This window comes from Mchenga conophoros, linkage group LG7 (genome assembly GCF_057382185.1).
Source record: "Mchenga conophoros isolate Kocher_MC1m ecotype Shallow Benthic linkage group LG7, M_conophoros_male_GT1.1, whole genome shotgun sequence".
Taxonomy (NCBI): Eukaryota; Metazoa; Chordata; class Actinopteri; order Cichliformes; family Cichlidae; genus Mchenga; species Mchenga conophoros.
In genome coordinates, this window is record NC_140532.1 from 18563243 (window position 1) to 18577972 (window position 14730).

At 42.6% G+C, this 14730-nt stretch overlaps 1 protein-coding gene across 3 annotated transcripts in view; it reads right to left on the bottom strand.

Moving 5' to 3' along the window:
• The window catches only part of plxnb2b (plexin b2b), a 147513-nt gene that overhangs the window by 33280 nt on the left and 99503 nt on the right, over positions 1-14730 (bottom strand). For all 3 annotated transcript variants that reach the window (XM_085282716.1, XM_085282714.1, XM_085282715.1), the window contains 3 exons: positions 2025-2130; positions 1208-1344; positions 570-752 (listed from right to left, as the gene is read on the bottom strand). In XM_085282716.1, coding sequence (XP_085138842.1) covers positions 570-752; positions 1208-1344; positions 2025-2130 — 426 coding nt within the window. The remainder of the gene's footprint in view (positions 1-569; positions 753-1207; positions 1345-2024; positions 2131-14730) is intronic.

Consider the following 14730-nt stretch of genomic DNA (forward strand, 5'->3'; position numbering starts at 1 on the left):
TGACATTATTAAGGTTTCCCAAAGCTTCAGACAGAAATCTGCAGGGCAAAGAACAAGGCAGGTAAGTTTCTAAGTGTTCAGTTTTCTACATACAGAACAATCCTATTTGCCTGTGTCACTAATGTCAACTTAGAAGCTTTTTTCTTTTTATTTTAAAGCACATATTCAAAAGTAAAAGTCAGCCTGTGTCTTATTCTCTTATTTTTGGCCATCAAGACAGTAATCAGAATGGCATTTTCACACTTCTGAGGTTTACAGGTTGGGGAAATTTGGACTCGCAAAATAACAGAGTTAGTCAAGTCAGAGAGGGAGAGTTTCTTATCCAACTATGAATTTTTGATCATACCTACTCAGTAAGACCATATGTATGTACAGAATGCATTTAGTACTTGGTCATATTGGAAATATTAGGGAGATATTTCAGATACTTCAGAGTGAATATGAAAAGTAGATCCTTGGAACTCCCTTCAGCAAAAAAAAAAAAAAAAAAAAAAGGTAAAAATACAACATGTAACAAACAGAGTGAATGTCACAAACACCATGACTGCATACTGCTGTGTTAAACTGACCAGACAAAGCTTGCTTTGGGCTGGTGATCCTGCACAGTGGGGTTTTCAACAAACCGAAAGCTAGCCGGGATGCTTTTTGTGGTTCTCTTTCCATACTTCATTACGACGTCGAGAGGGTCAGAGGGCACTTTATCCACGCGGTATTCTCCTGTCCTGCAGGTGATATTTTCTCCAAAGTGCTCCCTGCCAAGACAAGGACATAGCTCAGTACTCTCTGGCTGAAGGAGTGGGGGTGGCACAAGGTCACTGTGCAGTGGAAGCCAACATGGCAGCAGGCTGACAGCTTGTTAAAATCTGTCTTTGCTGCTTCTCTTGCTCGTTATTTTTCTGTTACCTCTGCCTAAAATGTCACCGCGAATCGGTTTTGACAGAGCACTGGTGGTCACAACAGTACAGGAAAATTGTAAGAGAAAAAACTCCCTCCTCATTGTGACACTAAAGTTTAGGTCAATTCAATTTTTTGCTTCAAGAATATACACATATATAAAAAAAAAATCAATTTATGGACTTCAAAATGTGCGCAAAGCAGAATTTGCATAGAATTAAATGTCTGAATAACAAGTAGCTCTATTAACTAAAGAGGCTGAATTGAAAAAGTTTGGTCTGAATGAGAATTATTGAAAAAAAGAAATCCTTACACACTGCAGTTCACCCCTCCGATGGTAACCTGGACATCTTCCTTACTGCCAGCATTCAGAAATAGTCCAGAGATTGTAATGAGGGTTCCCCCTGCTTTAGGACCTCTATTTGGCATCACCTCCTCAGGCATCGGGTCCTAATGAAGGGGAGAGGGTGTCACCAAATACCACCTTAATACACACTCATATTTCAAGTACACACTAACTACTGGCAGATGCTGGCACACACTAGAATAACACACACAGATATAGCTCCATGTCAGAAACATTGCTTCTCAGCCTGATCCAACCCGACCCACTCTTTCAGAAACATTCAGACACACAAACTCCCACAAGCACCACATCTGCCTCAATTTGCTGAGCAAACAGTTAGGAGGAGCACTCCCCTGTGGGGAAGCTTTAGCAGAGCCAGAGATATGAAAAGCCAGTTAAATAGCTACGCTGTAGCCTCTTAGAGTATTAAAGTGACAAAGGGAACTGCTGCACAGCATCTGGTTAAAGAGGAATGCCTGCACATTTTGACTTACTGTACAGTAAATTACCACAGCAATGTGCATCTAGGTGCCTAATTTACTGTTACATTTAGCATGTTTGGTCAGTCTTCTTAACTGTCATGCCCTTGGTATGTTTTGATAAGAGTTTCTCTGGAGCTAATAAATGGAAAACATAAAACAGTCCATAAAACAACAAAATCAGCTGAAAGCTTTTGGATGAGTTTAATTTCTCAATAAAAAGTTGTACAACTCAACAGAGGACGTGCAGCTGAGGACAGTGTATGTGTGTGTTTGTGAGTGTGTTTGTGTGTATATGCATTTACCCTGTAGGTGAAGGAAACAGAGGAGGTTCCTCTCTTCCCTCCATTCACCTCGATCTCAACCTGTCCCCAGTCAGCTTTATCAGCAGGTCCAATCTCACACACAACTCTGATCAGAACAGAAAAAATAAATTAATAAATAAACAAAAATAAATGCTGGGACTTGACCTGGAAACTCAAAACTGGGTAAAGAATTATTTACTATTTACATATTAAGGCAAGTTTCAACTGTTTTATGATGGTAATGTCCACTATACTGCTAACAAGTCATATTTTTAAAATGACTTTTTTTGTAGTGAGAAACAGAATTTTACGCTTTCGGTTCGGTACGCATATGTATCGAACAATACAAAATTTGTAATTTATTTTATCAACTTTCCTTCTGACGATGCTGTCTGTGTTGAGCGCTCAGTGAATCTGCGTTCGACTACTCCGCCTAGGCTGCACTGTCGAGCGCAGATCCACTGACACAGACAGCATCGTCAGAAGGAAGAGCGCAGGGCAAGCTAGCGAGACAGAAGTTAAGCTCTCCTTGCAACATGGCAAATTGAACCTCCCCCACCCTCATTCAGATCTGGCGTTTGGAATTATTTTGGTTTTCATGTGATCAAAGGAGCTTGCAAAGAAAAGCGTCTGGACTTCTTTAAGTTGCTTGAAGACGTTTCACCTCTCATCCGAGAAGCTTCTTCAGTTCTAAGGTCAAATGGTGGAGAGTCCCAGATATAAACCTAGTGGGAGGGACCCCCCACAGAGGGACAAAAGGACCCCCTGATGATCCTCTAATCGCCTGAGCCAAGGTGGGAAACTGGGCGTGGGTCCCAATCAGCCAGAGTTTCGGGTGTGTTCATTGTGAAACCTGGCCCCACCTTATCATGCGAATTCCTGAGGTCAGATGGCCCAGGATGTGAGTGGGCGTTAAGGCGTCTGGGAAGGGATCTCAAAACTGGATTATAGATGGCAGAGAGTTGGTGTCGTAAACCCCCGCCTCTGTTCAAAGATGGTCGCTCACAGTGGACATAGATGGCTTCTTTTCACTCCTCTTTCAAACCATCTGTCCTCTCTGTCCAAAATGTGAACATTGGCATCCTCGAAAGAGCGTCCTTTATCCTTAAGATGCAGATGGACTGCTGAGTCTTGTCCTGTGGAGGTGGCTCTTCTGTGTTGTGCCATGCGCTTGTGAAGTGGCTGTTTGGTCTCTCCAATGTAGAGGTCTGAGCATTCCTCGCTGCACTGTACAGCATACACCACATTGTTAAGTTTGTGTTTTGGCGTTTTGTCTTTCGGGTGAACCAGTTTCTGTCTGAGCGTGTTGCTGGGTCTGAAATACACTGGGATGTCATGCTTGGAGAAAACTCTCCTGAGTTTCTCTGATACGCCGGCTACATAGGGGATGACAATGTTGTTGCGTCTGTCCTCCCTCGCTGGTGTCTGATCTTCTTTTCTGTGCCTCTTTGCTGACTTTAAGAACGCCCATTTAGGATAGCCGCACGTTTTGAGTGCTTCCTTTACATGTGTGTGTTCCTTCTTTTTCCCTTCAGGCTTAGAGGGAACATGTTCTGCCCGGTGGTGTAGGGTCCTGATTACTCCAAGTTTGTGTTCCAAAGGGTGATGGGAGTCAAAGAGGAGGTACTGGTCCGTGTGTGTGGGCTTCCGGTAAACTTCGATGTTGAGTTTGCCGTTCTCTTCAATGTGCACAGCGCAGTCCAGGAAAGGCAGACAGTTGTCCTTTGTGTCTTCCCTGGTGAACTTGATGTTCTTATCCACAGCGTTAATGTGCGCAGTGAAGGATTCCACTTCTTGTGTCTTGGAATCTTGTCTTGGAAAGAAGTCCAGACGCTTTTCTTTGCAAGCTCCTTTGACTACGATGACCTGGATGACTGAGAACCTTCACAGACGTTTTCATGTGATGTATGACCCTGAAGGTAAGCGCGTCATGGACTAAAGTAAAACAGTATGTTGGATGTGCCACGCAATGCTCAATTACATGGGTGGGAACTAGTGTGTTAGCTCAGTTAGCTCGTTAACATGTTGGCCGTCTAGCCCCATGCAGGGGTAGCTCGTTAACGGAGATTTGCCGTGTTGTGGCGTTAACGTCATTTCAACGAGATTAACGCTGACAGCACTAGTGGGAACACAACGAATATGACTGCACATTTACGCCGACATCATCCTAGTGCAAAGACAAGTGGAAGCAGACAAAAACAACAAGCATGCATGCTACAAACTTTACCCGAGTCATTTAGACAGCCGTTAGCACAGGATTCTCCTTATGGGGACCTGATATGTTTAATATTGTGGCGAGCTCAGACAATGAGGAGAGGGAGGTATCGTTTGGTCTTGCTTCCCGTGAGCTAGACAGGGAGCACAGCCGTTTATTGACATCTGCAGAAGAACACTGCGCTAGCTAACTGCTCAGCGTGGCAACCGCACAGCAACAACAACACACAGAGCGCCCTCTGACCCCGGAAGGACACACCGTCGCAGCGAGAAGGCGTCACCCGTCACTATGGCAACATAAACAAAACATTACTGTACAAACAGAACCCCGAACAGCGCTGACCCGCTACATAGCCCCCACCTAAGGGGTCAGTCGTCCCCGACGACCCCATTACCCCACACAAAGTCCTGCAAATGTCCAGGTGCCTTCTTTTGGCGCACCGGCCGGTCACGACCGGGGGCCCGTTCTTCGTACGTCGCTTACTACATCCAAGATCAAATGACACATCCAAGACCAAATCATCGCGCTAACCGTGAGCTCGCTAATCCGGTTCTCCGAACACACCTGCTGTTGACGATTAGTACAGCTGGATGAAGTAATGTGAGATCACTGGGTGTCGTAAAATGGGCTACGCATCGATAGTAGAAACTAGAGATGGCACGATACCACTTTTTTATGTCCGATACCGATACCGATATCATAAATTTGGATATCTGCCGATACCGATATGAATCCGATATAGTGTTTTTTAATCAACAAAACTGTTTTTTAAAATATCTTGCTGCATTTTGCAAGTCTGCAAGTTCATACTCAAGTTTAAAACAACAACTACACTAAAGCTATTCTGTTATACCTGTATACAAAAAAAATATTTCATAGTTCAGCAATACTGATCAATCTAATAAACTTAGACCTACACCATCCTCCCTATTCTGGTATTTTAAAGAGTACTTAGCGTAAATATTAAGCAACCTAACTAATAGGGTTCCAACTCCCAGCAACAACAAAATTAAATAAATAAAAAATAGGGAACCACCCCTCACGCGCCACCTCATGATGCTTAATCGACGTAATCAACCTTAATTTGATGCAGTGTGAAAAAAAATGCACAGAAATCAATTATTTTTCAAGAAATATTAAATAGATTCAACATCTTTCTTCAACAAAATTGCAGACTGCACAGATGGTACCTTCCCAAAGTAAAAAGTACTATAGCTTACTAGGGTATATATATTAGACTTAATAGTCACTATATACAGTAATTGACTTCTATTCATTTTACATCAAATTAAAACTTTGGGTGTCAGATAATTATTTATTAAAAGCTAGACATTTTAAATGAGAATAAGAAAGAAAAGTATGTCTTTGTGCCCCCTTTTCCCTGTTCATGCCCTATCGGCCCCCCTGGCTAAACTTTGCTAGATCCGCCCCTGCACAGTTACCAGCCGTCAGCTACGTAGAAAAAGATCCTGGTGTAGAAATTAATATTAAATAAATTCTAACAACAGCTTATCAAGCTTAAACGTGCTGCTGTTGTTCAGCCGCTGGTTTGCTCTTTCTGGCGCAAAGTGGACCAAAAACAAACGAGAGACAGACTCATGACAGAAAAGCCGATCAGCTGATTTAAGCAGTTTCACGATTGAAGTAGCAGCCGGAGAGCGAGAGGCAGTCGCTTGTTAAGCTTAACGTGGGAATGCTTTACAAACATTCAGAGATGGACTTACACACTTGCTTTACTTCTCTCGGGGATAACTTTGTCGGAGATGAAATGCCAGGTTGCTAGCGAAGCTCCACATGCTATCCAGACCACCGACAGGTCCTGCATGCCACAGCTGCTCTATCACGTGATGCATACGTTCTGAGGTGAGTTACGGCGTGTTGCAAGTTTTGTGAGGTGCTTTCGTGATATTTAATGGATCGGATTACATTTTTTATTTTTCTCCGATATCCGATCCAGTAATTTAGGTCAGTATCGGACCGATACCGATACGTAATATCGGATCGGTCCATCTCTAGTAGAAACATTGATCGGCAACCCTCTGATTGGTCGGCGAAAATGTCGAAGGAGCGCGCTCGGTATTTTTCGGCAGCAGAGCAAGAACTCTTGAGTGAGGGATTTCAGGAGTTTCAGAGTTTAATTAAAACGCAAGGGAACACTGCAAAGGCTGCAAAAGCAAGGAGAGAGGGCTGGCAGAAAGTTGCTGACAAATTAAACTCGTAAGTAATTTAATAATAATATTAATAATAATAATAATAATAATAATGGAGTTGATTTATATAGCGCTTTTCAAGGCACCCAAAGCGCATGACAATGCCACTATTCATTCACTCTCACATTCACACACTGGTGGAGGCAGCTACGGTTGTAGCCACAGCTGCCCTGGGGCAGACTGACAGAAGCGAGGCTGCCATATCGCGCCATCGGCCCCTCTGGCCAACACCAGTAGGCGGTAGGGTAGATTTATCATATCACACTATATTATCCAATATTATATTACATTATATTATATCATGTTATATTATATCCCCTTTCACATTAGAGCCACAACAGGACCCACTAGAACATGGGAACAAGTAAAAGTGCCACTTGTTTTGCACATATTCAACTCTGTATATTTTATATATTTTATTATTATTATTATTATTTTTTTTTACTATTTAATTTGTAAAAATGTGTATACACACACACACACACACACACACACACACACACACACACACACACACGTAGGAAAATATTTAGTATACACATCCAGAAATGCATACACTATTATATATTGTACATATATTTATTAGTTTCAGGTTGGCCATTCTTGTATTTTGCTCGTTTGTGTTGTTGTGTTTGCACATCTCTGTTGCTTGTGGGGCTCGCACACAAGAATTTCACTCACATGTGCTGTGCCAGTGTGCCTGCACATGTGATGTGACAATAAAAGTGATTTGATTTGATTTGAAGTGAAATATGAGAATATGCTACAGAATGGTAATATTTATCACTTATATTGCTTTTAGTCTCTTGCAAAGAAACCCTGAAATAATCTGTTTGTTTGTTCATAACAGCAACCAAGAAAAGGGCAGAGCAAAAAAAGACAGGTGGTGGTCCTGCACCCCCTCGTCAACAAGTTGGTTAAGTAAATAATATCCTCACGGGAAAATCGATATCTCTCTATGAGCACACTGTCGCGCTGAGCTAAAGGATCCTGTCTGTCCCGCAATATACGCTGGATTCTGAGGACTCTCCTTATCAATCTTGCACCTTCCGCAATGGGTTGCTCGCGTAAACGGACAGGACATGGCTGCGACAGGCTTCCCAAATCCACCTTCGCTTTTATAGCCGTGGTCTCTCATCTTGCTTACACGAAGTAATTTACTATTACTACTCTGAAATATGACTTACATCTGTAATAATCACATACATGTAATAGAATGTTAATAGTACATTTCCCTTTTTTAGGAAATGACCTGTATGTATCTGTGTGAAATCAATAAAAGGATCAAGTGCTGCATTATCTTTGGTTACATTGATGTTATTTATTTATGGTGAAACAGTGGTGGAATATCGCTGTTGCTTTCGTATAAATGAAGCGGACATACCTGCGTGGCCGCGATCTAATCCTGTTTACATAAAGTAAACCTGCTCCCGAGCAGGTTTACGCTTACGGCTCTGTTGCTATGACAGCAAGTCCCGGATGAGCTTCGGGGAACCGAACGATCCAAGATCACGCGAAATCGTCAACAATCAAATCCAGCTAACTTACTTAGCGAGGTACGAAGAACGGGCCCCGGCGGGGGAAAAGTCACTCGGGTCAGAACATGGGGTGCCACCATCATCCCACTTCTGACACCAATGTGGCGAGCTCAGACAACGAGGAGACGGAAGTGTCGTTTGGTCTTGCTTCCCGTGAGCTAGCCAGGGAGCACAGCCGTTTATTGACATCTGCAGAAGAACACTGCCGCTAAGTAACTGCTCAGCACGGCAACCGCACAGCAACAACAACAACACACAGGGCGCCCTCTGACCCCGGAAGGACACACCGTCGCAGCGAGAGGGCGTCACCCGTCACTATGGCAGCATAAACAAAACATAACTGTACAAACAGAACCCCGAACAGCCCTGACCCGCTACAATATGCTGCTGAGAATATAGCCCAGAAGAAGCGTATAGTATAGCTTTTATTTTGGAAAGAGCCATTTCTCTGTAATAAACTCTCTTTTCCAAAGATGAGTGTTTCCTCAATCAGATACAGGTGTTACCGCGCCAGATCCGCGGCCCCGAACCGTAGTAAGGAAACCTCTGGCAGTTACTTGAAGGTTCCGTAACTGACTCGTAGCCGGCAACAGCTTACTATACAGGTCAACTCCGCTAGCAAAAAGATCGAAGGAGGCGTAGGAAACTGCTTCACCGAACTTTATTTCTTCTCTAAGGCACGAACACCGCGTACAATGGGCTGAAACAGTTTACTCACAGCGAGCATCGCCGACACAACTCTGGCTGTCGAGGGAGTTATTATATTCCTTTTATTTATTTTCTTTTCGTCTCTTCTGTAGCTAACCGTTACTTTCCCCCTTCTCCGCTCTCTCTCTTCACACACACACCAGGCAGTCCCGCTACACACATCCCGAATACATTTCCCATCAGGCTTCATCCTTAAAGGGCCATGCCTGTAACACAGGTCTTGCAAAATCGCTAGCCCGACGTCCCGGGGCTAGCGATTTTTCCAGTCGGGCTACCAAAATCTATCTCTGCCCTGCCCGTCGGGCTATTGTAGGAAGGAAAAATATATGTCAATGCTTTTGCATTCTTTCGGAAATGTAGCTGGGTAATTATGTCACTGGCATCGGTGAGCCACTGTCAATATGTGACATATTAAAATCGCGTTTGAATTTGCGCTTGTTTTTTGCTTTCACTTTGCAAATGTCCAGGTGCCTTCTTTTGGCGCACCGGCCAGTCACGACCGGCGGGGGAAAAGTCACTCGGGTCAGAACATGGGGTGCCACTATCATCCCACTTATGACACCAATGTGGCGAGCTCAGACAACGAGGAGACGGAGGTGTCGTTTGGTCTTGCTAGCCAGGGAGCACAGCCGTTTATTGACATCTGCAGAAGAACACTGCCGCTAGCTAACTGCTCAGCGCAGCAACCGCACAGCAACAACAACACCACCAACACACAGGGCGCCCTCTGACCCCGGAAGGACACACCGTCGCAGCGAGAGGGCGTCACCCGTCACTATGGCAACATAAACAAAACATAACTGTACAAACAGAACCCCGAACAGCCCTGACCCGCTACAATATGCTGCTGAGAATATAGCCCAGAAGAAGCGTATAGTATAGCTTTTATTTTGGAAAGAGCCATTTCTCTGTAATAAACTCTCTTTTCCAAAGATGAGTGATTCCTCAATCAGATACAGTGGGGCAAAAAAGTATTTAGTCAGTCACCGATTGTGCAAGTTCCCCCACTTAAAATGATGACAGAGGTCAGTAATTTGCACCAGAGGTACACTTCAACTGTGAGAGACAGAATGTGAAAAAAAATCCATGAATTCACATGGTAGGATTTGTAAAGAATTTATTCGTAAATTAGGGTGGAAAATAAGTATTTGGTCACCTCAAACAAGGAAAATCTCTGGCTCTCACAGACCTTTAACGTCTTCTGTAAGAAGCTTTTCTGTCCCCCACTCGTTACCTGTATGAATGGCACCTGTTTGAACTCATCATCTGTATAAAAGACACCTGTCCACAGCCTCAAACAGTCAGACTCCAAACTCCGCCATGGCCAAGACCAAAGAGCTTTCGAAGGACACCAGGAAAAGTATTGTAGACCTGCACCAGACTGGGAAGAGTGAATCTACAATAGGCAAGCAGCTTGGTGTGCAAAAATCAACTGTGGGAGCAATCATCAGAAAATGGAAGACATACAAGACCACTGATAATCTCCCTCGATCTGGGGCTCGACGCAAGATCTCATCCCGTGGGGTCAAAATGATCATGAGAACGGTGAGCAACGATCCCAGAACCACACGGGGGGACCTGGTGAATGACCTGCAGAGAGCTGGGACCAAAGTAACAAAGGTCACCATCAGTAACACACTACAACGGCAGGGAATCAAATCCCGCAGTGCCAGACGTGTTCCGCTGCTGAAGCCAGTGCATGTCCAGGCCCGTCTGAAGTTTGCCAGAGAGCACATGGATGATACAGCAGAGGATTGGGAGAATGTCATGTGGTCAGATGAAACCAAAGTAGAACTTTTTGGTATAAACTCAACTCGTCGTGTTTGGAGGAAGAAGAATACTGAGTTGCATCCCAAGAACACCATACCTACTGTGAAGCATGGGGGTGGAAACATCATGCTATGGGGCTGTTTTTCTGCCAAGGGGACAGGACGACTGATCCGTGTTAAGGACAGAATGAATGGGGCCATGTATCGTGAGATTTTGAGCCAAAACCTCCTTCCATCAGTGAGAACTTTGAAGATGAAACGAGGCTGGGTCTTCCAACATGACAATGATCCAAAACACACCGCCCGGGCAACAAAGGAGTGGCTCCGTAAGAAGCATTTGAAAGTCCTGGAGTGGCCTAGCCAGTCTCCAGACCTCAACCCCATAGAAAATCTGTGGCGGGAGTTGAAAGTCCGTGTTGCTCGGCGACAGCCCCAAAACATCACTGCTCTCGAGAAGATCTGCATGGAGGAATGGGCCAGAATACCAGCTACTGTGTGTGCAAACCTGGTAAAGACCTATAGTAAACGTTTGACCTCTGTTATTGCCAACAAAGGTTATGTTACAAAGTACTGAGTTGTATTTTTGTTATTGACCAAATACTTATTTTCCACCCTGATTTACGAATAAATTCTTTACAAATCCTACCATGTGGATTCATGGATTTTTTTTTTTTCACATTCTGTCTCTCACAGTTGAAGTGTACCTCTGGTGCAAATTACTGACCTGTGTCATCATTTTAGGTGGGGGAACTTGCACAATCGGTGGCTGACTAAATACTTTTTTGCCCCACTGTACAGGGCTTGCAAAATCGCTAGCCCGAGGTCCCAGGGCTAGCGATTTTTCCAGTCGGGCTACCAAAATCTATCTCTGCCCTGCCCGTCGGGCTATTGTAGGAAGGAAAAATATATGTCAATGCTTTTGCATTCTTTCGGAAATGTAGCTGGGTAATTATGTCATTGGCATCGGTGAGCCACTGTCAATATGTGACATATTGAAATCGCGTTTGAATTTGCGCTCGTTTTTTTGCTTTCACTTTGCAATCGCGCGAACTGTGTATAGAGAGCGACAGCACTGATTGATGAGTGATGATAATTTGCGCACCAATTCCTCTGACATCATCTTATCAATCGTTAGCTTACTATGCAAACATGACAAGTGAAATCTCCCGCAGCAAGCTTAAACATGTGAGAGGTTGATCACGCAGAGAATTGCTGACCGTTATGTGTGTAAAAGCAGCAGGATATATATTTTAGTTCTGCTGAGCCAAATAAGACAGGTCAGGGTGAAGAAGTGACAGCCAAAGAAAAGCTTACCACAAAACGGAAAAGTTATGACAAATCAGACTATAAGGCAAAAAGAAAGTGCAGCTTTATGGTTTCTTGGACAAAAGAATTTCTGTGGCTGCAATATGACGAGCTATATAACCGGGGCTGCACATAAGTGGTCCGCAGGTGCGCATTCGCTGTCAAAAAAACAAAAAAAACAAAAAAACCGCGCACAAGATATGAAGTTACAACGCGTGCTTGCATACATAAGATTTTCTGGAGGAGGACAGACATTTGTTTAAAACTCTTAAAGATGTCGAAGAAGCTCCTTTAAGCAATTACTTTAGTGTTCCTCTACCTCCAAAGAAATGTCAGAAGGAGTCCGAACCACAAAAGAAGCGCGTATTCTCGGAAAAGTGGTTGCAGGAGGTGAGCTGGTTTCAAACAAATGATGAAAGCACAGAGATGTGGTGCGGAATGTGCCGTGAAAATCCCACTCTAGCGGACAAAAACAGTGCTTTTTATATGGACGCAAACGCGCGTTGCAACTTCTTATCTGGTGCGTGTCTTTTATTTTGACAGCGAATGCGCACATGCGGACCACTTATGTGCACCCGTGTAAATAACATAATGTTCTGCCGGGTGTGTTGTTGGTTTTCTCTCGATTTCTGAGTCGACAAGCGCCTTTGTTACTGGGACCAGTCATTTTAAGAAAGGCCCCCATGAGAAATGCAAGAAATGCATTATTGCTCAGTCTGCAATATCTTTCCCAGAACAAACACCAATTGCAAATAACATACTAAAAATAAACCTGAAAAATCTGTTTAGAACAGCGTACTATGTTGCAAAGAGTGAACTACCACTGGCAAAATTTAGCAGTCTTTGCAAACTTCAAAAAGCAAATGGCCTCGATCTTGGTTCCACATGCCTCTTACCCGTGACTTCAGTGGAAATTTCAAATTCAGGATCTGACACAGACTGATTCATGTCCTACACAGTTCTTACAAGTTCATAGAAATTTCTGTTCAATTAGAACCAAGTATTTGAGTTGATGATTGTAATTTTTATACAATGTTGTAATTTGTTTTTCAACAATTTTTTGATTAATGTTTTGTTTCCTTTACAATATTATACTTTAATGTATAATATTGTAAAGGAAACAAAACAGGAAACAAAACATCAATCAAAAAATTGCTCTCTTTTTTATTCGGGCCACTTACATTTATTTTGGGCTACCAAAAACTGAAGAGTCCCTGCCCGAAGGGCTACCAGGGATTTTGAAATTTTGAGAGCCCTGAGATATATTTATTTTTTAAATTACTTTTGTTTCAGCGACATTAAATTTAAAAACTGTACTTTTGAGTTAAAATATATATTTATAATTTTAATAAATGACAAATTAAAAAGGCATGAACATTTTTTTGTATCGAAAAAATATCGAACCGTGACACCAAAGTATCGAACCGAACCGTGAATTTTGTGTATCGTTGCACCCCTAATAAATTCATTTGTTTTCTTGTAACTCGTACTTGTTATTTCAAAGTTTGTGTTAAGCGCAGGAGCTTCATTGATGATTCTGTTATTTTCAAGTTTTCTTCTTTTTTAAATTTTTCTAATTCTTCTGATAATAATGTTGAGCTCCTTGCTGCCACCATTAATGAACACTACCTTGCCATTCTCAGTCAGGTCACTCCTTACAAAACTGGTAATAACTCTGAACTTGTGGCCTTGGACATTCCTTTTAAAAAGCAGAGTAGCTGTGGAAGTCCATGGGTTGGGTGGTCCATGGTAAATATTTCAGAGAATTTCTTCACTTTTATAATAAGGCAATAAAAAAGCTAGATCCTCTTATTTTAATAATAAACTGTAATAGAATAATCCAAGGGTATTATTTGAAACCGTCAACAGCACCTTTGCATGTTCTGTTACTTTCTGATTGTGATTGTTTTTTCAGTCATTTTGTAAATAAGATGATGGTCCTGAACTTCAAAAGCTCCTCGGGTTCCTCCGCCTGTAACAATGGTGCTCGGTGTCCTGAATCATTTACTTCTTGACTACATGACTTGACTGCAGTAAAAGGCAAGATGAAACCTCATCATGCTCATGGTGACCATACAGTTAGTTCCTCCTTCTGTCCTGTCTGGGACTCTCACAAGCATTGGTCCATCATTGCTTCATTAATAGCTCATTGAGGTAATCCTACTTTAAACATGCTGTTGTAACTTCTTTACAGAATAAGTCCAATTTTGATGCCAGCTCTATTGGTAATTTTGAATGATTAAAATGATTTTAGAAAGCCAGTTCAAATCTTTACTATGCAAATGACAGATTTTTGACCCTTTTCAGTCTGGCTTTCAAAAGCAGCACACCACTGGACCCCTATCTTTATCCATAAAGGTCTTTCAGTGGATTCTGCTGCAGGGGTTTGTTCTGTAATCATTTTACTTCATCTAAGTGTAACCTTTGATACCATTGACCATAACATTTTACTTAATAGGTTCTAGGTTTTGGGTTATATTTCTGGTGCTGTGTTGGTTTTCCTCCTTCTTATCAGACAGGATTTTCTCTATTAGGATGAGCAGGTTCATGTGTGGGGTTCCACAGGGTTCAGTCCAGGTCCACAGGGTTCATATTATATTATTTCCTTTCTTTGGCATCGTCCAATCTTTTACTGACATTTCTTATCATGTCTATGCAGATGACAGTCAGCTGTATGTGCCTTTTAGGTCTCATCATTTAGACAGGGTGTCCACCCTACACAACTATTGAACCTGGATTTGCCATTTAAGAGAACAAACTGGAAACACTGGAGAAGTCTGATTTTGTAATCTTTAGACCATCACTGACATAGTTAACAACTAAAACTCTTGTTTTAGTTTAGTAGATAAGGCAACAGTTAAAAAACTGCAGTCAGTTGTTTTTGTTTGTTCACATTCAGGTTCAACTGTTTAATTATTTGTTTGACTAAGCAGCTATGAGTGTAGCGTGATTTCTTCAGAC